The following is a 19,566-nucleotide window of genomic DNA, read 5'->3' as shown; positions in this document are numbered from 1 at the left end:
AAGGTATATGAAATACAAATCGTATAGAGAGAAATAGTCCTATAATTCCTATAATAACTACAACCTAAAACTTCTTACCTGGGAATATTGAAGACTCGTGTTAAAAGGAACCACCAGCTTTCATATGTTCTCATGTTCTGAGCAAGGAACTTAAACTTTAGCTTTTTACATGGCACATATTGCACTTTTACTTTCTTCTCCAACACTTTGTTTTTGCGTTATTTAAACCAAATTGAACATGTTTCATTATTTATTTAAGGCTAAATTGATAGTATTTATGTATTATATTAAGTTAAAATAAGTGTTCATTCAGTATTGTTGTAATTGTCATTATATTAAAAAAAAGCCGATTAATCGGTAGCGGCTTTTTTGGCCCGCCAATAATCGGTAGCGGCGGTGAAACATCATAATCGGTCGACCTCTAATTTGGACTCATCAGACCAAAGGACAGATTTCCACCGGTCTAATGTCCATTGCTCGTGTTTCTTGGCCCAAGCAAGTCTCTTCTTGTTATTTGTGTCCTTTAGTAGTGGTTTCTTTGCAGCAATTCGACCATGAAGGCCTGATTCACGCAGTCTGCTCTGAACAGTTGATGTTGAGATGTCTGTTACTTGAACTCTGTGAAGCATTTATTTGGGCTGCAATTTCTGAGGCTTGTAACTCTAATGGCCTTATCCTCTGCAGCAGAGGTAACTCTGGGTCTTCCTTGCCTGTGGCGGTCCTCATCAGAGCCAATTTCATAGCGCTTGATGGTTTTTATGACTGCACTTGAAGAAACTTTCAAAGTTCTTGAAATGTTTTGCATTGACTGACCTTCATGTCTTAAAGTAAATATGGACTGTTGTTTCTATTTGCTTACTTGAGCTGTTTTTTGGCGTAATATGGACTTGGTATTTTACCAAATAGGGCTATCTTCTGTATACCACCCCTACCTTGTCACAACACAACTGATTGGCTCAAACATTAAGAAGGAAAGAAATTGCACAAATAATCTTTTAACAAGGCACACCTGTTATTTGAAATGCATTCCAGGTGACTACCTCATGAAGCTGGTTGAGAGAATGCCGAGAGTGCAAAGCTGTCATCAAGGCAAAGTGTGGCTACTTTGAAGAATATAAAATATATTTTGATTTGTTTTCAGTTTTTGATTACTACATGATTCCATATGTGTTATTTCATACTTTTGATGTCTTCACTATTATTCTACAATGTAGAAAATAATAAAAAATAAAGAAACTCTTGAATGAGTAGGTGTGTCCAAACTTTTGTCTGGTACTGTATGTCTAGAAGGAATCATATATTTTTCCCAAGCCTTGTTGGAACTTGGATTTGTCCCAATAACCTCCAATACCACTATCTCCCTGCCGTTGTTTACCTGGTTTCTCATCCTCATCACTGACAAACGGACAGTTCCAGCCTAGCAGCTCTCTGAGTCTGTGTTATTGTCCAGATAATGCTTTCAATCATCCCTTCTGCTGAGCTGTTGCAAATCCTTCCTCCGCTCCGAGAGAGAGGAAGAAAGACAGAGAGAAAGAGGATAGAGCGCAAGAGGATGGAGAGTGAGGGAATGGGAATAGGAGGCAGAGAAAAAGGGAGACAGACGGAGAGGGCAACACAAGCCTCCCGACATCCACCCAAGGGTATTTGAAAAGTGCCAGAGCGCAGAATCTGCTGCCTGCTGCTGATAGTCCTTTAAGTAGATCCCCTGTAACACCCAGGGTCTTACTCTGGCTGCCTTGAGTAGGTTGTGTGCCAAATCGCAACCTATTCCATATGTAGTGCATTACTTATGAACAGGTTACATAAGGCTCTGGTCAAAAGTGGTGCGCTATATAGGGAAGAGGGTGCCATTTGGGGCAGAACCTTAGAGCTGTTGCATTTCCCCCACAGCAGTCTAGGGAGGGAATTATGAAGCTATTGTTGTTATTGCGCTATGGAGATTGGATGTTCTCACTGTCTTGGTTGCAAATAGTGTCAGTGAATGTTGTTTACTGTTTATTTCTCAGTATCAACGTAAGAACATTTTAATTGGTATTACACAAATCAGAAGTTGCGAAAGCCAATTTTCAACAATGCATCATATATCAGTGAGTGGTGGTGAGGCAGTGCTGTTACCATCTAGAAGTGGATATTGCTGTCAGAGACCTTTTGACTCAGTTTTAGCACTGATTGCAGTTGCCTGAAAGGCACACCTCACTGCTTTGGGATTGCAGCTACTGTATGGATTTTATGGATGTCTTTCCCTCAAGATATTTTGTAGGCTAATTGTTTCACTATAGGTAGTGTGTCCAATCAAAACGCATCTTTTGACCAATGGGTAAAATAATGTTAATTGTATCAATAATACTCTATCAAAAGTTTCAAACCTCATGTCTCTATCATAATCTGTTCAAAGTGATTGGAGTTCTTACCCTTGTAGGATGGCCAGAATTAGGGTGACTAAATCAATGGAGACCAGAGGATTAAAATAAAATCTGGAAAATGACATTGTCAGCTAGGCTGCATTCTCTGCAAGAATTAAGGCTACTGACTACCTGACAGGCTCACTTTCCTGTTGAACTCGTCATCTTCTTGAATCCACAGGAAATAAAAAAATATATAGAGGTTAGATGGGCTCCTGAGTGGCGCAGTGGTCTAAGGCACTGCATCTCAGTGCTAGATGTGTCACTACAGACCCTGGTTCGATTCCAGGCTGTATCACAACCAGCCGTGATTGGGAGTCCCATAGGGCGGCGCGCAATTGGTCCAGCGTCGTCCGGGGTAGGCCGTCATTGTAAATAAGAATTTGCTCTTAACGGACTTGCCTAGTTGAATAAATAAAAAATGAAGATGGATATTGATTTTGAGATGTAGTATTTTCATATTTTTTGTATAGGCTTTTCATATTAATACAACATTTCTGTTATTTTAGATCTCTCGTAAAAACAAGCGTATGTCTGTGAAATGGCAACGGAGCATTGACTAATCCCAAGCTTTTTATTTTAGCAGATCTTGTCATGCTTATTTTGCTTTTTGAGACCAAACAACTTTGATGACGACGATCACACAATGTAAAATCCTCAAGTTGTTACGAGTAACCTGCGCCGCTATGTCAACCAAGCTCAGGACTTATTATTGGATGTATCAGGTTAAGAAATCTGCCTTTTTGGATATAATCAATGTTAATGATATGTTAGAGAAAGACCCCACTGATCAATTCAGAACATGAATAATCATATTTGTCTTGGTAAAATGTGAAATTTCATCACCAAAGTGCATTTCCACCCCTACTATACGCATTAGACAGAACTTGAAGTAATGTTCGCAGTATTCAACTTTAAATTATTTAATTGTATTACTATTTAATTTCTGCACTATTGTTTCTTGAACAGGTTAACTGTAACAGCTGCATGATAAGTTAATATTGCCACAGTCTACTCAGCAATCTGCTTACAGTCAGAAATATGTGAACTGAGGATGAGTCACTGGTCCAATAAGGCGTCCATCTCAGCAGGCCGCTACAGTGCACTTCATCAATTATTCCTGCTCTTAAGCCTTCAGCACAGTCAGGTCCCTCATATAGAGCTTTAACTGAATGTCAATTGACATTTTTAAAGTTCACTCTCGCACCATTTCATTCTTGTTTTCTTGCTGGTTGCTTGTGGTCTGAATGTAGATGGTCTATATTTTAAAAGACTCAAGGCGCATGCCCATAACCCACTTTCATTAACAGCACGTTCGCTATTTTCAACAATAGGAATGCGTGATGAAGCTAAGACCTATGAGTTTGTCTCCAAGGAAAACCAATTTAATTTCAGACAAATAGACTTAGACTCATAATCATACAGTGTCATGTGGAACTGAAAAGACACTTTTTAACCTAACTGTGTTTTGTCTTCAGTGGAAGCACCAGAGGGGGCAGATAGTCCTGCAGCCGGTCCCAGAGATGAATGCCCCAGAGCGGCCAGCCCTGGATCGGAGGCCCCCATAGTTCTAGGCAGTCCAGCCAGCTCCAAAGCCACCAGGGGCAGTAGGGTCCCTTCCAATGCCAGTGTCAGCCAGGAGGGGGAGTCTAGTGGCTCTGACAATGAGAGCAGTGATGAAGACAGTGATGAGGGAGTGGCCCGCAGGATGAAGAGCAGTGTGGCACAGATCGTGGTGAGTGACTGACAGGCATATTCAGGGGCCCATTTCATTGACACTTATTGTAGTCTGGTCCAGGACTAAGAAGCATTTTCAATAGAGATTTTCTATTGAGCATGCGTTCTAGTCCAGTACTAGGCTTCATTTGTGTCTGAGAAGCCGGCCCTCTAAGCTGATATTTGCACTGTTAGGGTTATACAAATACAAAAGTTTGCAGTGTTGGAATGTGTTGGCAGACACTGACCAGATAGGGGATTCTGACATGGTGTGTGTTGTGTTCCAGCATGGTCCAGATGACCAGAGTGTAAACAAAGGCAGGAGCCCCACCCCAGATGACAGGTGAGTGACTAACTCCATAGAGCTGCAGATAAAAGCTATGTCATCCTTCACTCTTCAGGCCTTCCAAATGTTCAACTTTCCCAATTCAAAAGTTCCATAGATTTTGCAAAAATCCCAGTTGGAGGATTCACCCCCTGCTTATTCCCTCCTGATTCCGGTAATCCTCAAACTGGGAAACAAATCAGGAATTTTGCAACCCTAATTTTGTTTCTCATTGGTCCATCCAGGGATGATGATCGCCGTAGGTCCCGCTCCAGGTCCCGTTCCAGAAGTCAGGAGAGGGATCGGCGCTACGGTAGAGGAGGTTACAGCGGGTACGGAAACAACATGGCCCAGTCTGGTTCCACTTGAGGTTTCTTTCTTCTGGGATAGCATTTCCTTGCCACTTCTGCTTGTTCTTTGGGGTCTAGACCGTTACTGTAAATCACTTTGTGATAACTGTTCATGTAAAAAGGGCTTTCTAAATCAAATGTGATTCATCTATATTGTGTTTACAACTAATTTAGAGTAGACCACATTCAGACTTGCCCTAGCTTCATTCTTAAAAAGACCGCTGCAGTATTGATATATTGAGATGCCTTTGCATCACCCACAGGTCAAGGGACGATGATCGAGACAGATATTACGACCGTTATGAGCGCCGGTCGAGTCGGGACAGAGAGGCTGAGTTCAGGAGGAGAGGCCGATCGCCCTCCCCAGCCCAGAAGGACACTGCTGCAGAGGAACCACCAATGAAGAAGAAGAAGGATGAACTGGACCCTATCCTGACCCGAACTGGTGGAGCCTACATCCCCCCGGCCAAGCTACGTATGATGCAGGCTCAGATCACTGACAAGAGCAGGTGAGTTCAGCTGATGTCTGCTAGACTGGAAATACTTTATAGCCTACTTCATGATGGGATGGTGTAGTTGACACAAGAACTCGAAACGAGAATGAAACTTGACCATATTTATTTGAAAGAATGAAATATGACTATTTCAATAAAATGATGAAATGCAACCAGGCTCAAATGCCATATCGTTTGTTCCGAGCTGTCAAGGAAATCAATCGATGACGACACAATAGATATTTATTTTTGGTCTGGCGGGAGCTAGGTGTCAGAGCCAGGCTCTAAAATTAGCAGCTGACTTTCTGAGAGAGGTGTGGATATCTGCCTGCGTCTGAAATGACACCCTACTCCCTACCTATTGCTATATAGGGAATCCCTGTAGAGGACTATATAAGGAAAAGGATGCTATTTCGGACAGAGTCACTCAAGGTGTTTTCACACAGTCACCTACCTCTAATCTCATCTCCTGGAAAAGCATCTTGGCCCCTTGAGGCCGAGCGCCCCGAGACGAGGCTGTGCTTCCCAAATGGCTCCCTATTTTGTGCACTTATTTTGATCAGAGCCCTACAGGCCCCGGTCAAAAGAAGTGCAACATAAAGAGAATAGGGTGACGTATGGGACACAGCCAAGGAGGTGACACGGATAATGAAGTAGAGATTGGTTCACTAAGATCATCTGGGGCAGAGGAGGGCAATGAAGGGGATTGGAATGATAGATGGGAGGACTGTTCCGTCCTCCCAGAGCCTAGACACACACACACTGAATACACTGACATACACACGCAACGCCACACACACACTGAGTACACTTAGACACACCACACACACACTGAGTACACTTACGCATACCACACACACACACACACTGAGTACACTTACACACACCACACCTCACCACACACAGTGCCCCACTCTAGGGGCCTTGAATAAAGCAGCACCATCATCGCTATATCCCAGACCAGCTGATCTGAGGATGCAGGAGGAGTTTTAGTTATTTCAGGGAACGTTTCCAGTTACTAACCACATTTCCATCCACAGTTTCCATCCAAGTAAAGTCGTACTGTATAAAAAAAAATTAATCATGAGAGCTGTGATGGAAAAAGGATGTTTCGGGAACAATTTCATAAATGCCGATAGATCATTTATTTATTTGAGATGGTGGGATCTTTTTGTGTCTGTAAAATTAATTATATGATAAATGGCAATGTAAACGCCTTTATGCGTAAATATTTATATAATAACTATCATATCGAAGTAAACGTTGAGTCGCGATGATGTGGTCCTCCCACTACGACTCAGGAAACCATGCAGTTTATTAGGCTACAGATAAAATAAGTCGTGATGAACGGTGAACTTGATGCTGCTTTCAAATAAATATCCAGGGTCGTCTTCTGGTGAAATGATGATCGATGCTTGCCTGCCGTTTGACATATTCAAATATTTTTGCTATTCATAATAATCTCATCATATAGAGTAGCCGCATTGTATCTGAGCTGTTGGCTAGAGCGCACATTTGCTATTTAATTTTTGTGACAAAATCAGTAGAGTTGAAAATGCGATGGAAACACATTGAACTTTAGATTTTTATTCGGTACATGAAAACATAAGCGAAAAAGTACATTTTGTGTGAACCATGTCGTCACGCACTGATTTCTATCTGCAACAAGTCAGTTTGGTGGAGAAACACCATTTTGAAAAAGGACAGAGTTGTCAGGGAACATGTATTACAATTATTTTTTCTAATCAAAGGATACCCATCACACCAGTTAGTTCAGATACACAAAAAATACAGTGTGTCTTGCCAATTGTTTCAAAGAGCTTACTTATCCCTCGGCTTTTTCTAGTCTGGCTTACCAGCGTATGAGCTGGGAGGCTCTGAAGAAGTCCATCAATGGTCTGATAAACAAGGTGAACGTATCCAACATCGCCATGATCATCCAGGAACTGCTGCAGGAGAACATCGTCAGGGGCAGGTAATGGACCAAGGTTTTTAATGGGTTTATTTCATATTTATTTATGTAGGCTATTCTGATTGAGATCAAATGTCTTCTACAAGAGAGACCTCTCCAATATCTTTGCTGTTGGAAACATTTCAAGTTTCTTAGTGTGCTTTGTGACAGATTAACTTCATAAAAGTGCAGATCACTAATGTGTGTGTTTGTGTGTGTGTTTCATGTCTGTGTGTCTGCTCTCCAGAGGTCTCCTGGCCAGGTCCACCCTGCAGGCCCAGAGTGCCTCGGCCACCTTCACCCATGTCTATGCTGCTGTGGTAGCCATCATCAACTCCAAGTTCCCTCAGATAGGAGAGCTCATCCTCAAGAGACTCATCCTTAACTTTCGCAAGGGCTACCGGAGGAACGACAAGGTGACTGGCTGGTTATGCACTAGATGTTTGAACTAAAACAACTTAAATGTTGATACATATTGTGGAGAATAAGGAGTTGTAATGTATCTAAGTCACTCTTTGTAGTTGTTTAAATGTATAATAATAATAATATATGCCATTTAGCAAACGCTTTTATCCAAAGTGACTTTGTCATGTGTGCATATGTTTGATGTATGAGTGGTCTGGGGGAATCAAACACACTACCCTGGCCTTAGAAGCACCATGCTCTACCAACTGAACTCCAAATGATTTTGTATCCTTGTTTTTCAGGCACAATGTCTCACAGCATCAAAGTTCGTTGCCCACCTGGTCAATCAGAATGTGGTACGTCCTCTTTTCTATGCTAGATCACACACGCGCGCACAGGCACTTAGTGTTGTAACCCTATTTCCCTTGTTCCCCACCCAGGCCCATGAGGTGCTGTGTCTGGAGATGTTGACTCTGCTCCTGGAGAGACCTACAGACGACAGCGTGGAGGTGTCCATCAGCTTCCTCAAGGAGTGTGGCCTCAAACTCACTGAAGTCTCCCCTAGAGGCATCAATGGTACATAGCAATACAAAACACTTCCGCTTCGCTCTTAGTTTGAACAGGCTTGGGTGATTGAAGCACCAGTTCCATCATCACAGCTACAGAATCCTTTTAGCAGTTTATCACAGCTCATTCAGAAAAATGTAGTGATTTCTTTATTCATTTCTCTGGTGATCTTGTTTTTGGTGCTCTTATGTTGCGTTTTTATTGGTATTAAATTCAAACCATAGAAATAGAATTCTATGATTCAAATATTGTCTGTGTCTGTTTTCAGCCATCTTTGAGCGGCTGCGTAACATCCTTCACGAGTCGGAGATAGACAAGCGTGTGCAGTACATGATCGAGGTGATGTTCGCCATCAGGAAGGACGGGTTTAAGGACCACCCTATCGTCCCCGAGGGGCTGGACCTAGTGGAGGAGGACGATCAGTTCACACACATGCTGCCCCTAGAGGATGACTACAACCAGGAAGATATACTGAGTAAGATACTATAGAATAATATATACAATAGAATATAGAATCAGTTCACACATGTTATCTCTAGAGGACTACAACCAATAAGATATACTATAGAATAATATATACAATAGAATATAGAATCAGTTCACACATGTCACCCCTAGAGGACTACAACCAATAAGATATACTATAGAATAATATATACAATAGAATATAGAATCAGTTCACACATGTTACCCCAAGACGACTACATCCAAGAAGATATACTGAATACCCCCTAGCTAGCAGGCCTAATCGGTTAAAGATGCAGTCTGGGATCACTTACAAATTTGTGGCATATTGTACGAATTGGATTTGTTTTTATATATAGTGTATGCGGACACCCCTTCAAATTAGTGTATTCAGCTATTTCAGCCACACCCGTTGCTGACAGTTGAATAAAATCAAGCACACAGCTATGCAATCTCCATAGACAAACATTGGCAGTAGAATGGCCTTCCTGAAGAGCTCAGTGACTTTCAACGTGGCACAGTCATAAGATCTACCTTTCCTACAAGTCAGTTCGTCAAATTTCTGCACTTCTAGAGCTGCACCGGTTAACTGTAAGCTCTGTTATTGTGAAGTGGAAATGTCTACGAGCAACAACGGCTCAGCTGCGAAGTGGTAGGCCACACAAGCTCACAGAACGGGACCGCTGAGTGCTGAAACACTTAGCGCGTGAAAATCGTCTGTCCTCGGTTGCAACACTCACTACCAAGTCAGCACAAGAACTGTTCATTGGGAGCTTCATGAAATGGGTTTCCATGGCCGAGCAGCTTCACACAAGCCTAAGATAACCATGCGCAATGCCAAGCATCAGATGGAGTGGTGTAAAGCTTTGCACCATTGGCTCTGGAGCAGTGGAAACGCGTTCTCTGGAGTGATGAATCACGCTTCACCATCTTGCAGTCTGACGGACCAATCTGGGTTTGGCGGATGCCAGGAGAATGCTGCCTTCCCAAAAGCATAGTGCCAACTGTAAAATTTGGTGGAGGAGGAATAATTCTCTGGGGCTGTTTTTCATGGTTCGTAGGTGTGCTACAGTATACAATGACATTCTAGACAATTCTGTGCTTCCAACTTTGTGGTAACAGTTTTGGGAAAGCCCTTTCCTGTTTCAGCATGACAATGCCCCCGTGCACAAAGCGAGGTCCATACTGAAATGGTTTGTCTAGATCGGTGTGGAAGAACTTAATTGGCCTGCGCAGAGCCCTGACCTCAACCCCATCGAACACCTTTGGGATGAATTGGAACGCCAACTGCGAGCCAGACCTAATCGCCCAACATCAGTGCAGTGCCCGTCCTCACTCTTGTGGCTGAAAGGAAAGCAAGTCCCCTCAGCAATGTTGCAACATCTAGTGGAAAGCCTTCCCAGAAGAGTGAAGGCTGTTATATCAGCAAAAGGGAGACCAACTCCATATTAATGCCTATGATTTTGGAATTAGATGTTCGATGAGTATGTGTCCACATACTTTGGTCATGTAGTGTATCATACAAATTGCACAAGAACAACACATTCGGGGACCCATTTTGTCTCGTGAGCACTACTTTCAAATCTTCTATCTGAAATGATACAAAACCTTTGGAGCATCACTTGAACATCCTGGCTCTTTCTCCACTGTCTGAAAATCTGTCCTTGCCTCTACTGACCAGATAAAATCCACCCTATTGATTAGCATTGACCATGTCTTTTCAAATCAGTGCAAATGAATGCGAGGAGACAAGCAGATAACACATTTTTAAGCAACTGAGATTGAGCCATAACTGTGATCATTTGAGTGTTCAGCATGATCGTTCATTGCCAGGGGAGAAAGAAAATTCACCTGCTGTCCTTTAGGTCCCTAAGGGTTGGGGATTATTATACAGATTTAGCTGGGGGTTTCCTCTCTTATCAGTCTCTCTGTAGATGTCCCAGTGTTGAATAATGTTCTCTGAGAAGAGAGAAATCACAGTCAGTCTCTATCTTTCTTGACCTCTCTCTCGAAGCTGGATATAGGCAGACTATCACATTCCACCATCTATCCTATTTTAAAAAGGACTGAAGACTGGTAAAGATAATTTGGTTCCATTTCAACATATTTATTAGTGAAACCAAAGTGCTATAACATAGATGAATTAAATCAAATAGCCTAGTACACACACCAAAACCTTAAAATGTTAAAATCATAAGACTATTGCACAGAAAAACTTGGATGGGTGCATCGTAAATTCAGAACTGCTGGACAGCAACAAAATAAATTAAAGCACTGATCATTGGGAAAGACATCAGAATGACTGCTTAGGCTTGATTCATAAATTACATAGGTAGCCTTGACTACAGTACTAAAACAAATCATATGTTAAAATTAAAAGTCCTGATTAACATGGCATCAATAACGCAGCCACATCCTGAGTCCCCTGTGCCGACACATTCACAAATCAAAAGGTGGTTTAGTATTCAGTTTAAAAGCTCTGAAGGCCAAGAGAACAGGGCTTCGGGAATCTTCCCAATTAAGAAGTCTAGTTTTGTTGGCTACTTGAAGAGAGCTAGGGCCTGTCACTCGCAGCCCACCTTTTCCAATGCATTGTTGAAAATTGTGCATTGAATTCTACTAGATGAAAAGCCAAAATGAGTATAACATCCTGGCATTTAAACCATACTCGATTTTAGAAATGTCACATACTATTATTAAACATAATTTTTTCGCATACTGAGAATGTGTGATTGCGTGGTTTCCCGCTATTCAATGATTTTGGTTGCGCATCCCAATATCTAATAGCTGAAATGAGTATGACATATGGGCATTTAAAGTATACTAAATTTTTTCCGCATACTCAAACGGTCTACTGTTTTAGGACGCATGTATGGATATTTGGACACGGTCTCTGTCTCGCTCGCTCTTTCAATATCCTTCTCTGTCCCTCTTTCTTGCTCTCTCTCTCGGTCTCTCTCTCCCTCGGTCTCATAATAGAGGGTTACATTTCCATACTGACATTAGACTATGCCTCTGTGTTGCAATTTATTTATGTTTGTACAATTCAACAGAACAAGCATCTTTTCTGTAGCTTCAGCACAGACAAACTTGTCCTAATTGAAAATCTATACAAGCATCCCTTCAGGGGACAAGAGGGGAGGAAAGCAATTGTCACATTAAGCCCTATAATGAATTGCATCTTAATACACAGTGCTTCTGTTTTTTATGGGTAATTACTTCTGATTGCCTCTCATTTGCAATAACTTTAATTGCTCTGAAATGTACTAATTGCGAACTAATGGTTGCTATTAAAAACAATGCTTCTGTCTATCTTGCAGATGTCTTTAAGATGGATCCAGACTTCTTGGAGAACGAGGAGAAGTACAAAGCAATTAAGAAGGGTGAGTTGATAGTTTGATAGATCACACGGCCAATTAAATGCCTTAAGGTGAAGCAATAAGGCCATTCTTATTACAGTATACTGTTGAAATGAATGCTGCGTAAAGTGTAATGGACAAGTGGTTGTGGAGCCATGCTGCTACCTAGCTAGTGTTGCAGCTACCATAGAGTAGTCATTTTGTATTACCAAAACCAATTGAATTGCATTCTACTGTCACAATGACATTGTTAACATATTATGTTAATTAACATAGTTATTATTAACATAGAGACATTTCAGTTCGTTGTTTTGGGAGAAAAATGTGGAAGGAAGTTATTGTTTTAACGGTACAGTATACCATTTACCTGTCTTTTCCCCTCAGAGATCCTGGATGAGGGCAGCAGTGACTCTGGAGAAGACGTGGATGGAAGTGACGATGATGAAGATGATGGAGAAAAAGAGGGGGAAGAGGGCGGAGATGGTATATATGCATGTACTAGGGTCCATGTGACTCTTGATAGTGACTGATTGATTGATGCCATTGATTACTTTTATTAGGGATATCCCTCATGAGCCAATTCTTTCCACAGCTCCCAAGTCACATAGAATCGAAATAAGAAACAAACAACAGTAAACAGACAGACACCTGAACACACCTGAAAAGGTATAGATTAGGCTACATGTAACTTTTCACTGATGTTGCAGTAGGTATTCTGTGTCCTCACTGAGAGGGGAGCACTTGGAGACAGTATTGGTGGCCTTGGCTGTCCTCGTTGGTCCCAGAGGTTATCTGTCCCAGAAATCTCATCCCCAGCGGCTCAGAACTGCAAAGGAAATGCACCACATACCAAGACCATTAGGAAGGAAGGAGTGGTCTGACTGCTCTGCTCCCCTTCTAGACAACCTGTCAGAACACTTCTGCACTACATCCATAAAGTACTCCTACTTTATAGACTTGTGTGACCCCACAGTTTCAATAAAATATGATATGCCACGTAGCAGACACTTATTCAAAGTGACTTCTACTACAGTGAGTGCAGTCTTTTTTCAGTTTGTTTATTTTACCTTTTTCAAAGGGAGTCTCCATTGAGACCACAGTCTCTTTTACAAGGGAGCCCTGCATATACACAATCTACAATGTAAAATACAATATAATACACATTTTCCAGAAAAATATTCACATTTCGCAGCAAGGAGGTCCCCAATCAACATTTTGAACTGCCCAAGAGCCATGTCTGTTATCTCTGTGAGCTAGTTGCACCATGCCACAGAACCACATTGTTCATTGCTAATTTGCTCAGCATCCTTACTTCACTAACAATTTAAGAAGAGTTTAAATAACTCTCTGTAAAGAGTGAGACAGACTGACTGACCTCTGTTTGGAGACGGATAGAATGACAAACTCGTGATGGTGCAACAATGAATACAACCCCTCCAACTATTGATTGTTTTCCTTTTATAGAAGCAGAGAAAGTCACCATCTTCGACCAGACGGAAGTCAACCTGGTCGCATTTCGTCGCACCATCTATCTCGCCATCCAGTCAAGGTGGGTACTATACTGTGTGTGTGTGTCCGCGCTGCCTGAATGCTGTTTTTCTGTTAACAAAAGTAAACTAGGGCTGCTAATGCCAACAGAATGGGAATATGCCCAAATCCACGGATGTTTTCAACAGAAATGGGGCAGTAGTAGACTTTTCCTCTGGGCTCAAATAAAACCCTAACCAGATGGCTGAAAATCCCTCCATGTCCACTGCAGATAAAGAGAGAAGAGTGTAGAAGGATGCAGTTTATTTAAAGCTGTATTTGAAGAACACCCCCGCCCCTTAGTTTCATGAAAAGTTTGGTTTGCACACATTCATTAACATAAAATGTTTTAAATGGGTGAAAAAATGGGGGGGGGGGGGCATAATCTAGGTTTTATTGACTCTAGATATAGAATTGCTGTTAAGGCTTGAGCACAGCGCACCGAATGTGGATCTTGCGTTTTCGGGCGATCGTTCAGCGCACTGTGTTTTAGGGACCACCTGCTGTAGACATATGACTGCTGACATTTTTCATGCAATTCTAAATGTAAAATTGGTGCACACTCGGTCTTTCGCAAATTACATTCAGAGCTGCTAAGTACTCTGGGCCAGCAAACGCTATTGGTGTGTGTGAGCCCGTAGGGGGGCTGCAGCAGGTGGTGAAGTATTCATTAATGCACAGCAGCTGAGGTGAAGTCTAGGATCAGAATGCTTTGTTACTTTTTTTTTTTTATATACTAAAATGCTTTAGGGGGCTTAACTGGGGCTCCGCAGATTTGTGACGGGGCTATAGCACCCCCTAGCCCCAGTGTAGCGGCGTGCATGGCTGGGTTATTAAGAGTACATCGTACAGGGATGCAAACTGTAGTAGGATGTCCCTTGGAGGTATCCGTACCTATGTATGACATACGAGGGTTAGGTTAATAAACATGCTGGAGCTAGAACCTCGTTGTCGCGCGTCCTTATTTTAGATCATACTACATGGAGTCAGAAGTGGGTTTAAAATTCACATAAACGTGAAGGACGAACCAAGTACATCATACATTCAGGCTGTTTCAAAGCAGGGAGGGCACAGTGTTGGAGATAAAAGAGAGCATATCATTATTTTGCTAGCTAACGAGCAAGGACTGCTAAGCAACATGTTGCAAGAGGAAGAAGCTGGCGGGATTTCATAGTTTGCGACTCCAAGTTCAACGGGCTCTGGCGCAAACACCAGTGGCTAGTACTGACGGATTTCGCATTAGTCCCCCGGAGAATTTTGATTATATGGACATTCAAAACTGGCCGAAATGGATCAGATGCTTTGAAAGGTACAGGGTAGCATCAGGCTTAAAAGTGAAAAATTAGGCATTTCAAGTTAATACACTGATCTACTCTATGGGTGATGAAGCCGTGGATATATTAAATGCTTCAACGTTGACTGAGGAAGAGAAACTTAACTACAGTGCCGTTAAAGACTGTTTTGAAACACATTTTGTAGGGAGACACAACGTTATATTTGAGAGAGCTAGGTTTAATATGCGCAACCAGGAGCAGGGTAAAACCACCGACAGTTTTATCACAGCTGTTCACAAACTAGCAGAACATTGTCAGTTTGGCACGCTCAGGGAAGAGCTGATCCGAGATCGGATTGTAGTGGGAATAAGAAATGTCACTTTCTGAAAAGTTACAGTTGGATTCCCAGCTTACCTTGTCCAAAGCTGTATACCAGGTTAGGCAGAGTGAGACAGTAAAAAGACAGCAGACGATGCTGTGCCACAGCACCTCCTTGCAGAGCTAAGAGAGTGAGGAAATAAATGCATTTTCATACCGAGCTAAAACAACAGAGGGGAACACAGAACAGAGACAGACGTGGAGAAAACAATCACAGACAACACCAGTAGCTAGTTCAAGTGTTTGTCGCAAATGTGGGAAATGTCGGTGTCTAAAATAGAGAGTCCCACTGACTGGTGTGCAGGGATGGTAGTGGTCCCAAAAGCCAATGGGGACATAAGGATCTGTGTGGACATGACTAACTTGAATGAGGCACTCTGCAGAGAGAGACACATCTTACCATCAGTGGAGCAGTCACTGGCTCAGTTGGATGGCTCACAAGTCTTCACAAAGCTGGATGCCCGCTCAGGTTTCTGGCAGATACCGCTGTCATCAGAGAGTAGGGCGCTCACAACGTTTATAACACTTTTTGGCCATTACTGTTTTAATGTTTTGCCATTTGAAATCGCTTCCGGTCCTGAGCATTTCCAAAGACGCATGTCCCAGCTGTTGGATGGGCTGAGTGGCATCATAGTCCACGCGGACGATGTGCTCGCGTGCGGAAGGGACAGAGCAGAACATGATGTAAGGCTCACAGCAGTTCTGACCCGACTCCAGGAGACTGGCCTGACACTCAATGAAAAATGCACTTTTGCACAGTCAGAGGTCTTGTTCTTGGGACACAAAATCAGTGCAGCTGGAATAGAGCCGGACCCAGAGAAGATCAGCGCCATCACAGATATGCCCAGACCCCAGAATGTGGCTGAAGTCAGGACCTTCTTAGGCATGGCCACATATGTGGGTAAGTTCCTCCCACAGTTTTCAGATACAACCAAAACCCTGAGAGACTTACTAGCCAAAGAGAATGACTGGTCATGGGGTCACATGCAACAGGTGGCGTTTGACAAAATCAAAAGAGACCTGGCCTCACAGAGAGTGCTGGCCCAGTCCCGTCCCCATGCTAAGACAAAGGTATCAGCAGATGCATCATCCTTTTGGCTAGGGGCGGTCCTCACACAGATGCAGGACAACATGGAGTGGCGTCCAATAGCATACATCTCCCGAAGCTTATCCGACACAGAGCAAAGGTATGCTAAAGTGGAGAAGGAGGTGTTGGCTATCACATGGGCATGTGAAAGCCAATACCTTATTGGCCTGCAGTTTACAGCAGAGACTGACCACAAACCACTGTTGGCTCTGTTAGGGACAAAAGCACTGGACGACTTGCCTCCCAGAGTTCTGCGCTTTCGCCTCAGATTACTGAGGTTCACCTACAAGATGGTGTATGTGCCAGGGAAGGCACTGATCACAGCAGATGCACTCTCCAGGGCCCCAATTAAACGTCCATTATCAGAAGAGGAGCAGTGTCTAGAGGGTGAGGTACAGGTGTCCATTAATGCATCTCAGACCAAACTGCAGCAGATTGCAGAGGAGCAACAACGAGACCCCATCTGCCGACAGTGCAAAAAGGGATGGCCCAGGCAGGAGGAACTGCCTCAGCTGCTGAAGCCCTATTGGGTGCACCAAAGTGACTTCCACTGTAATGGAGACCTTCTCATGAAAGGACAACGGATAGTTATCCCAGAGACTCTACAACCAGAAATGCTAGACAGAGTGCATGAGGGACACATGGGGATAACCAAATGCAGACTGAGGGCTCAACAGTCGGTGTGGTGGCTTGGTCTGAGTACTCAGATTGCCAAGTTGGTGGCCCAGTGTGAGGTCTGTACAAAATGTCAACCTTGTCATCTGGAGCCAATGATGGCAATGGAGCTGCCAAAACGGCCATGGCAAAAGGTAGGAGCAGATATGTTCTATTGGAAAAATGACACTTATCTGCTAGTGGTAGATTACTATTCAAGATACATTGAAATAGCAAAGACACCCATAACCACATCAGCTGGTATTATCAATGACTTAAAGTACATTTTTTCCAGGCAAGGGGTTGCTGAGGTCCTGGTTACAGATAAAGCTCCCCAGTTCTCTGCAAGCTCCTTTTCTGCTTTTGCTGCAGAATATGACTTCACACATGTGACCAGTAGCCCCTACCATGCACCGAGTAATGGAATGGTGAGGCAGAGAGAGCTGTGAAAACAGTCAAGGGACTGCTGAAAAAGAACAGCGATCCATACAGGGCTCTGTTAGCTTAAAGAGTTACACCACTGCATCATGGGCCATCGCCTGCCGAGCTCCTGATGGGCAGGAGGCTGCGTTCACCATTGCCTGTCTCGCCGGCTCAGCTTAATCCCCAATGGCCTAACAGGAAGGCCTTCGCTGAGAGGAACAAACGGCTGAAACAAACGCAAACTGGAGACTTTAATCGGAGACACCGTGCTACGGAGAGGCCAGAGCTGACCGAAGGTCAACATGTGTGGATTACAAACTCAGACACCAGCAATAGTGCTGAGGAAAGCGGATGCCCCACGCTCCTATGTGGTGGACACAGGCTCAGAAGAGGTACGAAGGAACATAACACACCTCAGAGCTCTTCCAGATCTACTAGCCACACAGAATGAGGCCACAGAAAATGCACAAAAAGAGGGTGAAGGAGAGAGAATGCTCACAGAGCCACAAGGACGCCCAAAAAAGGATGTGAAGCCACCAGAGTGGCTGAAAGACTATGTTACGTGAAGAGAAAACATACTGTTGGGGACCATACCCAAAAAGAGACTGTACCTAAGTTAATGTTCATACTGTGTGATTTAATGCTTTCATACTGTTTCAGGATGTGAAGTAGCATGTTAGAGAATAATACTGGTTTCCAAATTGCATTTCAGTTATGCTTCAGTGGTTATACATGTTGAGTTCTTGTTCATGGGAGAGGGGAAGATGTAGTAGGATGTCCCTTGGAGGTATCCGTACCTATGTATGACATGCGAGGGTTAGGTTAATAAACATGTTGGAGCTAGAACCTCGTTGTCGTGCATCCTTATTTTAGATCATACTACACAAACTAGTCAGCTTTCGTGGAGAAATTCACCATTTTGAATCCAAAATAGGTGACCTGCGTGATTCGTGTAGATCCGATGAGAAACGTTTCGGATCACTACTGGCTGTAGTAAGCCAGTGATGCGCTTTTGGAGCAATACTGGCTGTATCCCAGGTTCAGCCAATCGTTCACATAACAGAATGAGGCAACCAATTTACTAGTTACAGCATCAGCGCGCGCTCTGGAAAGACCGCAGAGAGTGGAAAGGCAGCTTGCCAGTTACAGCAGCTTGTCCCCTGAAAGGTAACGTTAGGTGAGAAGCATGACCACGGAGTTGGGGGTGAGAAGTTGATGAAGCATACTTCATGAGCTGTAACCGAAAACAACTGGCATTTGGAAAGTTTGAGGTGAGGGAGAAAGTGTGGTGGAACAAGTATTGTTAGCATTGTTAAGAATCTTGCTAGCTGGATGGAATTCTCCGTTAGCTAGCCAGAGAAATGTTGAGTAACATTAGCCAATTTATCTGATCAAATCATTGAGTTTATGAGAATTAGCTGGCTAATAAAGTCACACAGCTAACATTAGCTAGCTAACGTTACAACATCAGATGTGCTAACATCAGTAACCTAATCAATTCGCTATAGTATTAACTACTCCTTGGCCGTTCCTCAAGTTATAACGTGTTAGTTGCTTATTGGACCCTGGCAATCTGTAAAATGTTAACTATCTAACGAACTAACCACTATCTATCTGTTAACTAATGTTTTCCCTCTACAGGATGTGGTTAATTTCCAGAATGAGAGAATTAGGTGAAAATGAGGTGTTAATTGTTAACCTCACTGGGCAAGGTGGGACGCTTGCGGCTTTACAGCGAAAGCAAAATATTAGATTATGTCAAGAGAGTACCCTGCCAAAAATAATCACACAGCCATTTTCAAAGCAAGCATATATGTCACAAAAACCAAAACCACAGCTAAATGCAGCACTAACCTTTGATGATCTTCATCAGATGACACTCCTAGGACATTATGTTATACAATACATGCATGTTTTGTTCAATCAAGTTCATATTTATATCAAAAACCAGCTTTTTACATTAGCATGTGATGTTCAGAACTAGCATACCCACCGCAAACCTCCGGTGAATTTACTAAATTACTCACAATTAACGTTCACAAAATACATTATTATTTTAAGAATTATAGATACAGAACTCCTTTATGCAATCGCGGTGTCAGATTTTAAAATAGCTTTTCGGCGAAAGCACATTTTGCAATATTCTGAGTACATAGCCCGGCCATCACAGCTAGCTAATTTGACACCCA

At 42.9% G+C, this 19,566-nt stretch overlaps 1 protein-coding gene across 1 annotated transcript in view; it reads left to right on the top strand.

Moving 5' to 3' along the window:
- cwc22 (CWC22 spliceosome associated protein homolog) overlaps window positions 1-19,566 on the top strand; it is a 64,837-nt gene that overhangs the window by 5,368 nt on the left and 39,903 nt on the right. Inside the window, exons 3-14 of the mRNA XM_029702509.1 lie at window positions 3,881-4,137; window positions 4,406-4,461; window positions 4,689-4,775; window positions 5,057-5,302; window positions 7,134-7,262; window positions 7,486-7,654; window positions 7,946-7,999; window positions 8,084-8,219; window positions 8,479-8,685; window positions 11,996-12,058; window positions 12,419-12,517; window positions 13,499-13,583. Coding sequence (XP_029558369.1) covers window positions 3,881-4,137; window positions 4,406-4,461; window positions 4,689-4,775; window positions 5,057-5,302; window positions 7,134-7,262; window positions 7,486-7,654; window positions 7,946-7,999; window positions 8,084-8,219; window positions 8,479-8,685; window positions 11,996-12,058; window positions 12,419-12,517; window positions 13,499-13,583 — 1,588 coding nt within the window. The remainder of the gene's footprint in view (window positions 1-3,880; window positions 4,138-4,405; window positions 4,462-4,688; window positions 4,776-5,056; window positions 5,303-7,133; window positions 7,263-7,485; window positions 7,655-7,945; window positions 8,000-8,083; window positions 8,220-8,478; window positions 8,686-11,995; window positions 12,059-12,418; window positions 12,518-13,498; window positions 13,584-19,566) is intronic.

The sequence above is a fragment of the Salmo trutta genome, chromosome 20, assembly GCF_901001165.1.
Source record: "Salmo trutta chromosome 20, fSalTru1.1, whole genome shotgun sequence".
Classification (NCBI taxonomy): Eukaryota; Metazoa; Chordata; class Actinopteri; order Salmoniformes; family Salmonidae; genus Salmo; species Salmo trutta.
Note: the sequence above shows the minus strand (reverse complement) of the source record. Positions and strands in the feature narration are given on the sequence as shown.